Consider the following 16,602-nt stretch of genomic DNA (forward strand, 5'->3'; position numbering starts at 1 on the left):
AAGGCAGGTATCACCTTTGTTGCTTACAAAATAAAAATGATTTTGTACAATACTCAGTCCTAGAAAAGCAAATTCATAATAGATCTCATTTTTTATTCATCAAAAACAAAGGTAATGAAAAATAAGTCTAATTCATTGAGAGTAGCCTGGTATGGTGGAAAGAGCACTGGTTCTAGACTCAGAGAATCTGGGTTCAAATTCTCACTGTCACTTCTTACTTGTATGATCTTGGACAAGTCACCTAATTCCTTTGTGCCTCAGTTTTCTCAGTTGTAAAAAGAGGGTTAGATTAGATGACCTTCCAGGCCCCTTCTAGCTCTAAATAAATGATTCTAAGTACAGGTTTACATTTCCAAACAATCAGTTTTAAGGGGGAAAAATTCTTCATGCCCATAATGAAAATAAAATCTCGCCCTTATATACGCTACAAATTCAGTCATTCATGGTGTCAGATCATGTAGCACAGAGTAAATCTATACTAATACAAAAAAAAAAAAAACCCTGTATGTAGCATGAATTTGCCTTGACATCATCATTTTAATGGAGTTTTATTGTTTATCACAAAATAATTTTTCTTGACCTATTTTAATATATATAGTCCTTTAAGTTCTTACCTCCTAAATTTTTGTGTCTTCTGATTCCAAGTGTCATCTGGCCTTGTATTGTATGTGATTTGTCCTTTATTATTGAAGAGGACCTTGACATCAGGAACATGATGCCATGACTTGCAAAGTGAATTGTATGAGTCTGGTCATCTGTTCTATGCAATAGAGAGAGACAAGTCCAACTTAACTAATGGTCTTCAATTTCAGGATTTGTTGGTTTGGGCATTTGTAACGTACAGAGGATAGATGAGTCTCTGCTTCTTCATAGGCATTTTAAAAAACATGTAAAGTCTACTTTTTTTGTTTGATGAGTTTGTCAGAAAATTCTAGACTATTTTACTTTATAATTATCATTGCTAAATCATGATACTGAGGTTTGATTAAGTCATCTTAGCTCTAAAACTAGGATACACCCAACTCTTCTCCACTTTTATCTTCTGCATTTCCTAGACTATAAGCCTAAGGAGAAAATGGTCACAGCATCCAAAAAGTGTGGAGTATAGGTGATCACCTCTAGCATCTTTTTAGGGAGATAGTCACATTAAAACGTGTCTTTTCTAGGTATCTCTCCAAAACTTTATTCACTGAGAATTCCCCAAAAGTCCAGGCACAAGCCTCTGACCTCCTTACAGCTTTTCTCTACTGTATTTATTATGTCAAACCCTTAAAACCTAGATAGCTAGTGGAAAGAGGACTGCACTTGGAGTCAGGAAGACCTGAGTTTTAATCCTATTTACACTGTGTGTAAGTCACTTATCCTCTCTCCACCTGTTTCCTTATCTATATAATGGGGATAATGATAGCATATGCCTCCCAGAGTTATGAGGATCAAAAGAGATAAGATTTGTGAAGTACTTTGCAAACCTTAAAATGCTATATAAATGCTGGATGCTATTATTAGAAATAGGTGTGGCACAGTCAGCCAAATTATGAAATGCTGAGAAAGCAAAATAAAAAGGAAATAGTCTCAAATTCAGTAAGATAACAGGTTCTGTCTTACGTAGAGTAAAAAAACATGAGAAATAGATTGTGCAAACTAGTTCCTTTTTTTTTTGTTCTTTAAGATCCAGAAGACTGTGCTCCTCAAAAGCCTTTCCAGTGGTACCCACCACAATGACCTGCAAATCAGCGTTTGTTACATACACTGAGTGTCATGCAAGTAAATGATGAAGGAAAACTTAAGGAAAGGGTCAGGTAGAAAAGACATACTTTTAGTCAGGTTTTAAAGAGATAAGAAGGAAGGAAAAACTATGAGAAAAGATAAAAAAGATGATCAGTCCAAGAGATAGAAGCTACAGGGATTGCTTTTCACAAAAATCTGACCTGCTTACACGGCAGAATATTCAGTGAAAATTGACATAGACGTCTATTGTGTTGGCAAAACCTGTTTACTGTGTGCTGGTAAATGTTTAACTACCAGTCTTCTAAGGAAAAAGAAGTGTGCATGACACTTTAAAGTTTAATTTGCATCATTAATATTTATGGACATTGTTAACATTATTAACATTATTAATATTTTCTCCATCACTTTCTTATGTCTAGACAGAACATGAAATCAAGTCCTGATTTGTAGTATTTGCTGATTTCTGAGTTGTAAGGGCTCGCACTGATCATTTAACAATTGTTTGTCAAAGTATCAGCTGGCTCTAATATGCTTCTGCTTCAATTGACGTAAAAGTGAGTCTGAAGGATCACAGAATCCAACCCAAAGAGCTAGACATGACCTTAAACACTTTGTCATCTTACAGATGAAGAAATCAAGACCTAAAGAAGTTAAATGACTTGTGTAAATGACAGAGATATGAACTTCTATTGCTTATCATTGTTAATTCTATTTAACTTTACTACTAGATGATCTAGCTTGGTTATATAAGTGGATAGTATAGTGAATGGAAACACTGAGAACACATACACTCCTCATAAACAATGGGAGATCCACTGGTGAACATAGTGGCCATTCATACAAAACCTCTTCTGGGACATCGTTGTCATCAATAGTTATTGACCGCCTACAGTGGACAAGACACTGTTCCAGTTCTTTAGGATACTAAGATGAATCGACAGCATTTATTCAGGCATTTACTATGAGTGTTACATGCTCAAGATGCAAAGATGAAAAATGACACAGTTCCTCATGGATCATAACATTTATTTGGAATTCTATCCAAGTATAGTGGGCCATTTCACAGGTGTGGAATTCAATGAAAAAGTGGGCAGTTAATTGGAAGAGAGGCAAAATCCATTCTCTTCAACAATTAGAAAAGCTCATGACCCCAGTCAGGAGTTCTTAACCTGGGGTCCATGAAGTTGCTTTCTTTTCTTTTAAATATTTTGTTAACTTTATTTCAATACAGTTTGTTTCCTTCATAATCATATGTATTTCATTTTGTGCATTTAAAAACATTATACTGAGAAAGGGGACCAGGATTCTACCAGATCACTACCCAAGTCCTTGAAACAGAAAGGTTAAGAATGCCTGCCCTAAGTAGATTTTGAACTTATTTGCTTAAATAATCCACAGTTAACCTGTATAAGAACTGTTATTTAATCGATTCAGAAATATTTTAGCAATTTAAATACCTTCTATTTTATTTATTTTGAAAGTGGAATTTTTTTTAAATCATACCTGAAGTTATATGCTATCTTCCTCAGGCACATATTTATTATTTGGGACAAAATAGAGTGACTTGAGCCTCAGTGAGAAGAGAGAATGCATTAGAGTGGGCTGTTTATGTGTAATTCTTAAAGACTTACCTATTTTCAACTAGAAAGGCACAACATTGCTAGTTTCCTTTCTTTCCTTCACAAAAACATGGGCACTCACATATACACAAGGATTCTACTGGCAATTTTATCTCAGCCATATGTTTCTGGATTGGCAGTTTGATCAGGCAGCTTCCTCAGTCTAACTCCACTGCCTTCCTCTGCTTTACCAGACTTCTGGTCAAGTCCTCTACAGTCTAGGCTCAAGGTAAAGTCTCAGGGGGCAACAATATGACAGGGTCTTAGATGGCCAGGGTAATTAAACTCCTCACCCAGCCATCTCTAACTTTCTTTCCTCTCCTTGAATTGTGCTTTTCCCCCCCTCCTCTCGTTTCCCTCCTCAACTGGAAGAAAATATGCAACAACATTTTTTCACACAGATTCCCTATTATGTACTCCCCAGAGAAAAAATGCTTAAAGCATAGAGAGACCTCATCACAATACTTTCTGTTCTATTTACCCACAGACAATATCAGTCCTCTCGTGAACCATGTACAGTATCTGATTGGGGATCACAACCTATCTCAAGTAGTCTCCCTAAATACCTACTGGACTTAACAGATAGTGAGATCTAAAGCAAATAATATTTCTTATTTTTTATGTCTCCGCATTCTTCTACGGAAATCATAGTGTGATGCTGCATCATGGTATGGAGGTAACACTGGGTTCTTGAAGACTATGTCAGGTAGCATAAGCATTGGCATATTCAAACAACCAGGAAAAACTTTGAGTATGATTTGGATAACAGATTGTGTCTGCTCCATGAGGAACAGCAAAGTATGAGGAGACATTACCAGAAGTTTGGCCATAAAGTGATGAATTCTTTGGCCATGGTGACCCAGGCACCAAAGAGGTAAAAATGCAAAATAGTCCTGACTAATATGTGGCCCCCTTCCATTTCTGTGATGATGGTGATGGGAGCATGAGAAAGGGATCAAGTGGGTTAAGCATCACGTAGTTTTCAGATCTACAAGTCTATGTTCCAGCCACTGATTCCAAAGAGGCCAAAACTGCTCAGTTCTCTGAAGACCTACAACATCTTCTAAAAACAACAACCAAAAAAGATGTCACCTACATCACAGGGGATTGGAATGCTTAAGCACAAAATCAAAAGATAACTGGAATAACAGGTAAGTTTGGTCTTGGAGTACAAATGAAGTGGGACGGAGACTAACAGAGTTTTGTCAAGATAACTCACTGGTCAGAGCAAACACTTTTTTACAACAATCCAAAAGGTGATTCTACACATGGACAACACAGATGGTCAATATTGAAATCCGACTGATTATATACTTTGCAGCTAAAGGTGGAGAAACTCTATAGTCAATTAAAACATGACTTAGAGCTCACTGTGACTTAGATCGTGAGATTCTTGTTGCAAAATTTAAACTTAAATTGAAGAAAGTAGGGTAAACCATCAGACCCCATAGGTATGACCTAAGCAATATATTTTAAGAATACGAAGTAGAGGTGATGAATAGATTTAAGGGATTAGAGCTGGTAGAAAGAGTGCCTAAAGAACTATGGACAGAGGATCACAATATTGTACAGGGGCAGGGACAAAAATATCCCAGAGAAAAAGAAAAGCAAGAAAGCAAAATATCTGTCTAATAAGGCTTTACAAATAGCTGAGGAAAGATGGAAAGTGAAAGGTAAAAGAGAAAAGGAAAGATATGTCCAACTGAATGCAGAATTCCAGAGAATACCAAGGACAGATAAGGTTTTCTTAAATGAACAATGCAAAGAAACAGAAGAAAACAATAAAATGGAAAAGACAAGAGATGTCTTCAAGAAAAGTAGATATATCAAGGGAATGTTTCATGCAAAAATGGATATGGTAAAAAAATAAAAATGGTAGGGACTTATGAGAAGTAGAAGAGATAAAAAAAGAGGTGGCAAGAATATACAGAAGGAGTATTCAAGAAAGATCTTTAACCTCAGTGATAATGGTATGGTTACTGATCTAGAGCCAGACATCTTGGAGAAGGAGAAGAATTGCTAACAGGAATACTAGTAAGGGTGATGGAATTTCAGTTGAATTATTTAAAATTCTAAGAGATGATGCTGTTAAAGTGTTCCATTCAGTATGTTGGCAAATTTGAAAAACTCAACAGTAGCCACAGGATTGGAAAAGATCAGTTTTCACCCTAGCCCTAAAAAATGACAAGGTGAAAGAATGTTTGAATTACCAAACAATTTTGTTCATTTCCCTTCCAGACTGGGATCTGGGGTTTGTTTGGGTTTTTTTTTTTTTTTTGACGAGGTAAAGAGCCCATTCTCTGCCTCATTTCTTTATCAGTGAACAGGCATTGCCTCAGTCAAACTGAGACCTGTTAAAGACCTTAGCTTAGAAAGGCCAAAGTCTCTACTGCATCTAGGGCCATCTCTAGTCATCCTGATCTATAGATGGCTCTGGAGAAGAAAGTGAGGCTGGTGACTTGGCACAGCCCTCCCTCCCTATATCCAATTCACTTGCCTGTGGTAGCATCATTTTCCTGGAGTCATGATCCTCTTCAAGAACCAAGGAGAAACAATAGCAAGCAATAGTGTCAGTATAAATGCAAGTCAGTTGTTTCAATATATTGACTCATTAGACAAGATCACACATTTAGAGAACCAACAGATTAATGTTTGTAACGCTGATCTGAAAACTTTGTTGTTCTTGTCTGACTCCTCACTGCTGTCTACGTTCACTCTGAGACCATCAGGATCCAAACAATGACCAAGTAGGGAGTGGCCTGGGACCTATCATTCTCTAGTCAATGAGGGCCAGAGTGATTGGGCGTTGTCAGGTGCTTAAGGGAAAAAAAAAGTTTCAGGGATCAAAATTTGTCATTGTTTGTCCCTCATTCTCCAAGAGGACCATGACATCAGGGAGGTGATTCCATTCTTGCTATAAAGGAAGCTACAAGGCATGAAGAAATTGCTGTTAAGTGAAGGATGGTTCACAAGTTTCATTTGTTTTTCCAGAGAACTGAGTAGAGGAGTAAGTTGTCAGTTTGGATGGAATCCTAATAAAGCTGCCCCCACCCCCAATATTCTAACTTCCTTACAGTCCCATTACCCCTACTTCACCACTCCCCCATCCCTAACTCAATATCCGAACTTCTTTATATATGCCTCACTGCTCACTAGAACAGGTGTGTCCATGAACTCCTATGTCTCACAGAACAGCAGCAGTGTCCCTGAGATGAGATCCCAGTCACTGTCTCTAGCCAGTCACTGGTTCCAGACCCATTCCTCATACTTCCCACAGAAACAGCAGGTGTATTCATGCACTCAACCACAACCACATCCATCTAGTCTCAGACAGGACCATCCTTGGCCAATCAGAAAGCAGCACCACCAGGATGCCCATGCAGGATGTGGACCCCAAAACAACAGAAGGAACTTTCTCTAAGTAAGCACCTGCTCGGTAACAGCAAAATCTATCCTTTCGGTGAACCTATGACATAGAGAGGCCCATTATGTCATTATCATACATTCATACCCTGCCATGGATTTTTCTGTATGCATTGTAGGTATTTGCATACACAATTCGACCGTGGCTGGGACTCCTCCCCTATAACCTAATCCTTAACAAACTCCTCCTGTCTTCTTAATATTCATAATTTGTTACGTAATCGCATCTTTACCCTATAAAAATCCATCTTGCTTTCTCTGAAGTTGCTGGGCCCTCTTGGGCTTCCTAGGAAGCATCAATCTCAAGAAATGTCTATGCTTGGATTAGAGATGGTCTGACTGAATTTTTTGAGATAGTTCGACCACAACATTATCATGAAACCACAACAGTTCTATACTAAAGAGATCTTTCTCAAACCTGTCCTCCAATATGTTAGTTATTCTTTCTAACTTTGTCATCTGAAAATTTGATAAGTATGCCATTTGTTACTTTATCAGACGTTAATAAAAAACAAAGTGAAACAGCACAAGGCAGTGTTATAACCAAGGTGTGGAAAATCAAGTTTGGCCCAGGGCACTGAAATTGAAAAACAGCGACATCACTTGTACTCTTTTGACAGCATGTAAACAGCTGAACCTAGCAGCTGGATAACAATAATAATTATTTTAAAAAGGAAACTGCCAGATGGTACAACTGCTCCCCTCAGGGTTGTAATACAGGCAAATTCCTCTCAGATTTGGACCAATCCTTCTTCCTAAGTGACTGGAAGACTAGTGACACTCTACAAAGCACAAGGAAAGTTAGGAAGAGGATTCAGTTTGGAGGTAAAGATAATGAGTTCGGTTTTGGACATGCTGAGTTTATGATATCTATGGGATGTCCAGTTTGAGATGTCCAATAATAGGCAGCTGGAGATGTAAGACTGGAGGTCAGAAGAGAGGTTAATGTGGGATAAAGTAGATTTTTCTTAATCACCAGCATAGAAATAATCATTGTATCCATGGAAACTAACAAAATCACCAAGTAAAAGAAGAGGAAGAGGGCCCAGGACAGATAGCTATGGCACATCTGTGGTAAGTGGGTATGATTTGGATGAAGCTCCAGCAAAGAAGAGCAAAAGGGGTGGTCAATTAGGAAGGAGGAGTACCAGAAGAAAGTATCCCAGAAAAGGAGAAGAAGGTAAACACAGGCTCAAAGTTTACAGAGAGGTCAAGAAGCATGAAGCCTGAGAAAAGACCCATGTTTCTCTCTAATAGCCTGTAAGTTGCCTGAGGGAAGGGACTCATATAATGTAGTGGGGGCAGTTCATAGGTATTTGATAAATTCTTTGTTGAATGAATGAACCAAGATACTCAATAGCTTCTTAAAAGATTGTCTTAGCAGTCCACACAGACATGGATGAAGCATGTATATTGCACAGATCAAGATCATGATACTTAACTGGAGAGATGGCACATGGAATTAATCCATCTTTTTTTTTTTTTTTTTTTTTTTTTTGTGATAGACACTGGACATAAACAATTGCCTAAACCCAGAATTGGATAGGAGGAAGAAATCAAACTGGATTCTATTTGGGAAATTGCAAAGCACTTTTACTGATTCTAAACTGTTTTCTCTTCCTTTGCAATTTAGAAAAATGGTCCCCTCAAAAAAGTCATGAACAGGGATTTTACAACTGAGATAATCAGGAAACTGGGACAGGATGCTTCCTCATAAGTTTTTTTCTTTATAAAGCAGAGGTTCTTAACTTTTTGTGTGTGGCAATCTAGTGAAGCCTATGGACCCCTTCTCAGAATAATGTTTTTAAATGCATAAAATAAAATACATAGGGATTGCAAATAAAACCCATTATTTTGAAATACAAATTTCAAAATAGTAAAAACAGACAAAACTTCAGACTCCAGCTTAAGAATGCCTACTTTAGAGAACTCTTTTTCCTCACTTCCCAATTTACAATCAATCAACATTTACTAAGCACCTATAATATGTCAGGCACTATGCTAAGCATTGGGGATGCAAAAAGGCAAACGACAGCTTCTACCCTCAAGAATCTTCTAAGGAGACATGTAAACAAATATATACAAAGAAGCTATATATGGGACAAATAAGAAATAATTACCAGAAAGAAGGTACTAGAATTGAGGTTGAGAAAACCTCCTTATAAAAGATGGAATATTAGCTGAATGAGGGGAGTGGAAAGAGGATAACACTGTATACAGTTATAGCTACATTGTGTGAAGGCTACTTTTGATAGACTTGGCTCTTGCAAGGCAAGGTTCTAGGACAACTCCATAAGGCTCATGATGGAAAATATTATCCACATCCAGAGAAAGAATTGTGGCATTTGAATGCAGATGGAAGCAGACTATTTGCTGTCTCTCTTTTGTTTTGTTTCTTCTTTCTCATGGTTCATTCCGTTGGTTATAATTCTTCTTTACAATATAACTAAAATGAAAATATGTCTAATATGAATGTATATGGACAGCCTATATCAGATTGCATGCCATCTTGGGGAGCGTATGGAGGGGGAGAAAATTTAAAACTCAAAAGCTTGTGGGACTGAATGTTGTAAACGAAAAATAAATATATTTTAAAAATAGGTAAAAAAAGATGGAATTTTAGTTGAGAAGTCCGAGAAGTCGGTAGGTGAAGCGGAGGAAGGATAGCATTCCAAGGACGGGAGACAGCCAGAGAAAATGCCTTAATTTACCTGTGGTTTTAGAAATCACAACAATGAGTAACAATAATGATTAATAAAGTGCTGCTTCCCACCCTTTGTTGCTTTTAAGAACTCCAGTTGATCTCCCCCAGGGACCACCCAACCTCATTTGGCTTCCATCCTACCTCCTCTTAGGAGACTGATGATATCTCCTTTACAGAGTATAGGTGGGCAAGCTGAATTCGAACTCTATTAATGCTAGAAGAGACCTTAAAAAGCTCATAGAATCAACTGGTTCTACTGTTTCATTTTAAAGATGGAATCTGAGGCCCAAAGAGGTTAAGTGTTTGTCCGTGGCCATACAAGTAGTAATAGAGATGCACTTTGAACTCCCACATAGACTTCAAATCAGGTGGTTTTCCTACAATATTAGACCAGATATTAATCAACACCGCCAACTCTTGGGGCAGGCAGAGTTAGAGTTGGGCTACCTCCATAAGCTAACAGGAGCCTAAGTAAATTCTGCCTAGTGGTGCTTAGAGAAATGGTGTGTTTAGCAGAGACCTCCCATACTGCCAGCATATCTTCCCGTAGAGCTGCAAAAAGATAAGTAGCTCTTAGGCTAGTTTAAGAGGTTTGAGTACATAATCCCCAGTTTCTTTGGGTGCCTCCACTCGAGCAGACCTCTCTCAGAGATAAGATAAGTCGTATCTCTCTGGTCACAAATTTTTAAATCCCCAATTTCTTCCAGCTCCTTTCCTTCCCCAAAGTGCTTTGCACAAGACTGATCCCTGGAGAAAAGTCTAATGGGCACTGCCTTTACGTTTCCTTCCAGGCTTCGTTTGGGATATTAAAATCTCTCCTTTGAAAAGGGCTTTAGAGGCTTTTAGATTGCTTACTAGCTCTGGGCAAGTCACTTAACCTCATGGACCTCAGTTTCCAGCTCTGTCAAATGAGTAAGAAGGAAATGGCAAATCCCTCCAGTATCTTTGCCAAAACCCCCAGAGAGGGGTCATGAAGGGTTGGACACGCCTGACAACCTGTCCTGAGAGCGCTGCAAGGCGGGACTTTGGACCAGCACGCTGCGTGGGGCTGCAGGATTGTGGGGAGCAGCATCCCTGCGGATCACCTCTGGGTATTTGTGATAAGCCTCTAGTGGCCCCCAAGTCTGTCTCCCCACACCTTCTAATACAAGCCTAAGCTTGGAGCCTTCCCTTGTCTTTGGAGACCACACCGAACCCCGCTTTACAGGGGAGAAGCTGGGGCTCAAAGGGGTTGCATGGCACGCGCATGATCAGGCACCCCCTCATGGCACCTCCAGCCTCCCCCCTGCCCCCCCCCCCCCCCCCCGACCATGGAGGGGCCTTAAGGGCGGTGTAGCGCTCAAGGCTGCAGGAGCCCGGGTCCAAACCTCGGCGTCCTGCCCGGGACGGGAGCACGTGGGTGGAGTGCCCGCCCTGCGCCTAGCCCTTAATTAATGGTCTGAGTTGCACGGCCCTGACCATGGTCCACCAGGGATCTCCGCCCTTACAGGGAGCTCACGCGCAGTACCTGTCGGACTAGCCGTAGGACCGGGCTCTACCTTTCTCCCCCCAGCCCTCCCCCCTTTCGGTTCTGCTGACGGCGTTACCGCCGAATCAGGCTATTGTTAGGCCCCCGCGGAGGGGTTCTGATTGTGAATGGCGCGGCCCAATCAGAGAGCGGGTCGAACGTTGGCGCTGCCGTTTGAGCCGCTGCGTTCGGCCCGAAGCTGAGTTCTCGGCTGGGGTGCGGAGGCGGAGCGGGAGCTGAGTGCTTGGCTAGGCGGCGGAGGCGGAGTGGGAGGCGGGAGACCGCGGCTTTGGGATTTGGATTGTGGGGGCGACCGGTCTGCCGGAGTGGGCAGCCCGGGATGGGGTAACAGCCCGGCTGACGGAGGGCGGTGCCTGAGCGTGCGAGACCGGTCCGGAGGGGAGCTCGAGGAGTCCGCGGCGGAGCCAGGGCCCAGGGCCCGCCGGGCCTCCGGCGTCTGGGGCGACGTTAGCCTAGGGCCTGACCGGCGACGAGCGGGGGGCCGCAAGAGCCCGCAGACCCGAGGGACCGGAAATAGAGACTGGGAGTCTAGGGGAAAGGTCTTCTGGGGTGAAGGCCTGGGACTGGTTGGTGGGCAGTGACAGGGAGGAGCGTGGACGAGTCTGTGGGGAGTGACTGGAGAGGAGCGTGGACAAGTCGGTGGGGAGTGACCGGGAAGGAGCGTGGACGAGTCGGTGGGGAGTGACTGGAGAGGAGCGTGGACAAGTTGGTGGGGAGTGACTGGGGAGGAGCGTGGACGAGTGACCGGGAAGGAGCGTGGACGAGTCGGTGGGGAGTGACCGGAGAGGAGCGTGGACAAGTTGGTGGGGAGTGACTGGGGAGGAGCGTGGACGAGTGACCGGGAAGGAGCGTGGACGAGTCGGTGGGGAGTGACTGGAGAGGAGCGTGGACAAGTTGGTGGGGAGTGACTGGGGAGGAGCGTGGACAAGTCGGTGGGGAGTGACTGGAGAGGAGCGTGGACAAGTTGGTGGGGAGTGACTGGGGAGGAGCGTGGACGAGTGACCGGGAAGGAGCGTGGACGAGTCGGTGGGGAGTGACTAGAGAGGAGCGTGGACAAGTTGGTGGGGAGTGACTGGGGAGGAGCGTGGACGAGTGACCGGGAAGGAGCGTGGACGAGTCGGTGGGGAGTGACCGGAGAGGAGCGTGGAAGGGTCCGTGGGGAGTGACTTAGAGAAGGGTCAGTGGCGGGGGAAGGAGCGGGGTGTGGACAAACAGACCTGAGGGCTTGGAATTGAGGGTAGGAGACACGGAAGTGGCAGGAGCAGGCCCGAGCCCCAGCGGGGCTCGTGGAAGTGGACGAGAGGGAGTTGAAGCGAAGGTGGTGACACCGAGGGTTTGTAGCAAGTGGAAGAGGTGGTGGCTAGAGAAGGTCAATGGGTGGAAAGGGATCAGGACGAGGAGGAGGGGAGTGGCGGAGAGGTGCGAGACACCCGCAGAAATGAGGCACCGGAGGCTGGTGAGGCTGACCCTGCTGCAGCATCTCGAGGCCGCCTATGGCTTAAAGATCCAGAGCGCTCGCGGCCGGCAGGAGTCTCGGGCGATAACTTTTAGGGTAAGACCAGGGGGAAGAGGGCTGAGGGAGGACATCCGAAGGCTAGTAAGAGTCACTGTGAACCAAACTGGTGAAAGTGGAGCATTAATTTTGTCCAGAAAAGAGGACAGGATGATAGCTAACGTATCTCTAGAGCTACCTATGTGCCAGGGGAAAGAAACTGAGAGGTTAAGTGGTTAAGCGGTCAAGTGACTTGTCTGGGATCACACAGATCTTCTGACTCCAGACCTCGCTCTTTGTTCACACACCCATTTAGCTGCATGTTTAAAATTAGAAAGAAACTTAGAAACTATCTCCTCTAACTCACGGTTTTACAGAGGAGGAAACAGGCCCAGAGAGAGCTTCAGTAATTTGCCCAGAATCACGCAACTATTCTACAAAATAGATTCTGAACCTAGGTTTTTCTGACTGTTTGCTAGTCCATGCCGCTTCTCGATTTTACACATGATAAGCCATATGGTGAAGATGTCAAGATTTACTGTTGGTTATAACTAATGTTTCTATAGTACCTTAAGGTTTCAGATTACTCCATGTACTTGATTTTATCTGAACCTTACAACAACCCCTTGAAGTGTGTGTGTATCTTTCTCTGTATATATACATGTGTGCGTGTGTGTATACACACACACTACATGTTATTATTATTCCTGTTTTTCAATCTGAAGTTCATAGAGGTTAAGTGAGTATTTGTGATTATTTTCTGAGGCTTTTGTGGGCTATCAGGAAGGGTGGTTCATTTAAAAATGGTTCAGTGGAAATGGTTAAGTACTGAAGAGGAGTTCTGGTTAAATACTAGTGTGTGTGTGTGTGTGTGTGTGTGTGTGTGTGTGTGTGTGTGTGTGTGTATGTGTGTGTGTGTGTGTGTACTTAGATTAATTAATACAGCTTCTTTTATGTGGTCCTGTTGTGTATATTTGTTACAGCTGGTTTTTGAGTGCATAATAGTTAATTGAATCTGATTATGCCCAAACCTAATTTTTGCTATTGTCAGCTTTATGTCATAAAACATTTTTTAACTAGGTAGTTAAATTGACACTTTTTTGTTTCTACTGATTATTTACCAATATGATAGTCTCTTCAGTTGTTTCAGTCTCTACCCAAGATTTTATACCTATGAGATAGTAATTTCAAAGATTTCAAGAAATTGAAGGAAAAGATTTAGAAATGTGATGTGAGCCATGTAATATTTTTGAGATAGCATTATGTTCTACAGATGCATAAAGAAGACTAAAATGATTGACAGATGGAGAAGGTCTTTGCAAGACATAGCCCTTGATTTTTTTTCCACTCATAAAATCAAGGAATTCATTTCATAATTTAAAAAAATCGTGTATCAAGCATCTATATACTATGTTTTAGGTGCTGAACAATACTTAAGATCTTGTCGGTAGAGTAGAAACTGACTAGTGGACACATTGTATTGGACAAACAGCCATGCAGAATATTACTCAAATATGAGAATGAACAGTCATATTATATTATATAAAGTAAGTATGAATGTCTTTAAGAGATAAGTGTAAATCAGAGTAAGTAGCCGCTGGAATTGTTTCAGAATGTAATGTGAGGTGAGATAGCTAAGAACAATATTAAAGTTGTACTTCTATTTGCAATAACATTTTATACTGGTTCACACTTAAGAGTTTCTAATACAAAAACTTGTGAATTGCACTTTATACAAATACATAGACTAATATATAAAAACTAATATTTGTGTTCTAAAAATCAACTTATTTGTCAGTATACTGATTTTTCCGTCTTCCCCTCATTTTTTAAAATATTCTATTGAAGGCATTGATTTAATCTGTTTAGTGTAAAGAGCACTAGGCTCCTTGCCACATTCAACTATCATTGCTATGCACCTCCCGTATCTGTACCTTAGCCCTAATCTTTCTCTTCAATTCTAGCCCTGAATCATAATCTGCCTTTCAGACATTTCCAGGTGAGTGTCCCATAGGCATCTTAAGTTCAACATCTCCAAAATAGTACTCACCCACCTCTCTCTGAAGTTTCTTTTGAGAGCAGTTCTGTCCTAACCGTTCTGGTTTGTGAACTTGAAATCGGCTGTAACGCTTCATTTCCCCTCAACCCCTATACCCAGTCACTTGTTGATTCCCCCTACAAAACATCTTTCTAATCCTTCAATCTATAACCCTAGTTCAAGTTGACCTGTTAACTTCTCCCCTGGACTATTATCGTAGCTTCCTAATTGTTGTGTAGGTCATGGTTTTACCCTCCAGGTTTTATCCATCATCCACTTAAAACAAATGATTGTTAAAGCATGGGTATGACTGTGTGGTTCCTTTTTTCAAAAAGATTGCTATCTTGTTTAGAGTCAAATACTACAACTGCCTTGTTTGGCATTTGAAGTCCTTCAAAAAGTAACAGCCAACCTTTCCAGGTTTATTACATATTACTCTGTTTTTTGCAGTGTGCAGTTAAAGTAAGCCTATTTGACATTTCTTTGCTTCCATAACTTTACAGAAGCTATCCTTCATACCTAAAATACTTTTTCCCACACTTCTGCCTCTTGAAACCCTTAGTTTGTTTCAAAGTTTAGCTGAAGTGTAACCTACCCTTTTCTAGTTTCCCATCCTCCAGTTAGTGCTTCTTCTCAATTGTATTGTATATATTTACTTACGTGTATCTATGTCTTTTCCCTCTACTTCTCCTCACCTCCATGAAATGTAATTTCTCTGAGCAGGGACTGTTTCATCTTTGTTACTGTATCTTTCTCTGGAGCCTAGAACATAGAAAGTGTTTAATAGATGTTTGTTGCATGAAAGAATTTCTCTCAGTGACCTCATCAGTTCCTAGGGTTTTATTATCTTTCATTCAAGATGATTAAGAGCCATTGTTAAAAAGCTGTCCTTGAAGCCTGGGATTAAAATGTTGCCTTTGACTTTTTGTGTGATTTCCTGGCAAGTCATTTAACTATTCATTGTTCTAGGCATTTAAACACTACTATTTGCAGAAAAGTTGCCAGTCTCTTTTGGTAGAATAAGTGCCCTCATTTGGGAGTTATCTACACCAGTGAAGTCACCAGTCATATCCCTAATCCTAAACCTATGTAGATGACTTGTAGGTCTGTATAGCCAGTCCCAGTTTCTCCTCTGAGCTTCTGGCCTGCATCACTGTTTGCCTATGGGATATTTCAAACTTGATATCCAAGATTTATCTCAGTTTCTTGATATTACAAACCTGTCTCAGAGATATCTCAAACTTAACAGGTCCAAAACATCTCATTATATTGCTCTCCAAACTTCCCTATTTTTGCCCCCAAGGCACCACCAGTCTTCTCATATCCCAAGTCTAGTAACTTTCCATTATCCTCTTCATTTTCCCTCACCCTGTATATCTAATCAGTTGGCAGTTGTCTTGTTTCTTTCTGACCCTCCTTAGTTCAAGCCTTCATCACATTTAGATTACTGAATTTGTCTCCTAATTGTACTTCCTGCCTCAAACCATTTCCTATTTCTGTCTTATCTTACATATTGCTGCCAAAGTGATTTTCCATTAGCCCAAATGTGATCTACAAAATAAACTTCATTGGTTCCCTGTTAACTCTCTAGGATAAAATAAACTCCTCTACTTAGCTTTTAAAGCCTTTCACAAGCTGTCTTTCCATCCTCATTGTATGATACTCATTAAACAACCCCACCCCCAGCCCATACCGACTAGCCTTTTCTGTGTCCCCCATGTACTCAGGTATGTCCTGAATCTTCCTTTGCAGTTGCCATCTCCACATGCCTGTAATTCACTCCATCCTCACCTCTGCTTCATCTCTCTTTTCCTTCAAGATTTAGCTAAAATATCACTATCAACCTTTCCTGATTTTCCATCCTTCCCCCCAAAAATGCTTATTTAGCTATTTTGTATTTATTTATATTCTGTACGTACTTCTCTCCCTCATTAGCACATAAGTTCCTTGAGAGTAGGGGTTATTTTATTTGTATTTTTATCCCTAGTGCCTGGTGTATAGTTACAGCTTAATCAATGCTTATGGATTGATTTTTTAAAAAATACTATAAATGGCTTATCTCCAGTCCTA

General features: G+C 41.2%; 1 protein-coding gene across 14 annotated transcripts in view; it reads left to right on the forward strand.

Moving 5' to 3' along the window:
- LOC140513770 (TP53-binding protein 1-like) overlaps nt 1–16,602 on the forward strand; it is a 130,722-nt gene that overhangs the window by 3,647 nt on the left and 110,473 nt on the right. For 11 of the 14 annotated variants that reach the window (XR_011970328.1, XR_011970327.1, XR_011970329.1 and 8 more), the window contains exon 2: nt 14,459–14,493. The exons of 1 other annotated variant lie outside the window; for it this stretch is intronic. Coding sequence is in view for 7 of the 13 variants with exons in the window: in XM_072623732.1 (XP_072479833.1) it covers nt 14,459–14,493 (35 nt within the window). In the remaining 6 variants the exon portion in view is untranslated. Of the gene's footprint in view, nt 1–12,016; nt 12,555–14,458; nt 14,494–16,602 lie in introns of those variants that run through there. 2 more of the 14 variants (XM_072623737.1, XM_072623734.1) reach the window with 2 other exon arrangements.

The sequence above is a fragment of the Notamacropus eugenii genome, chromosome 7 (genome assembly GCF_028372415.1).
Source record: "Notamacropus eugenii isolate mMacEug1 chromosome 7, mMacEug1.pri_v2, whole genome shotgun sequence".
Lineage (NCBI taxonomy): Eukaryota > Metazoa > Chordata > Mammalia > Diprotodontia > Macropodidae > Notamacropus > Notamacropus eugenii.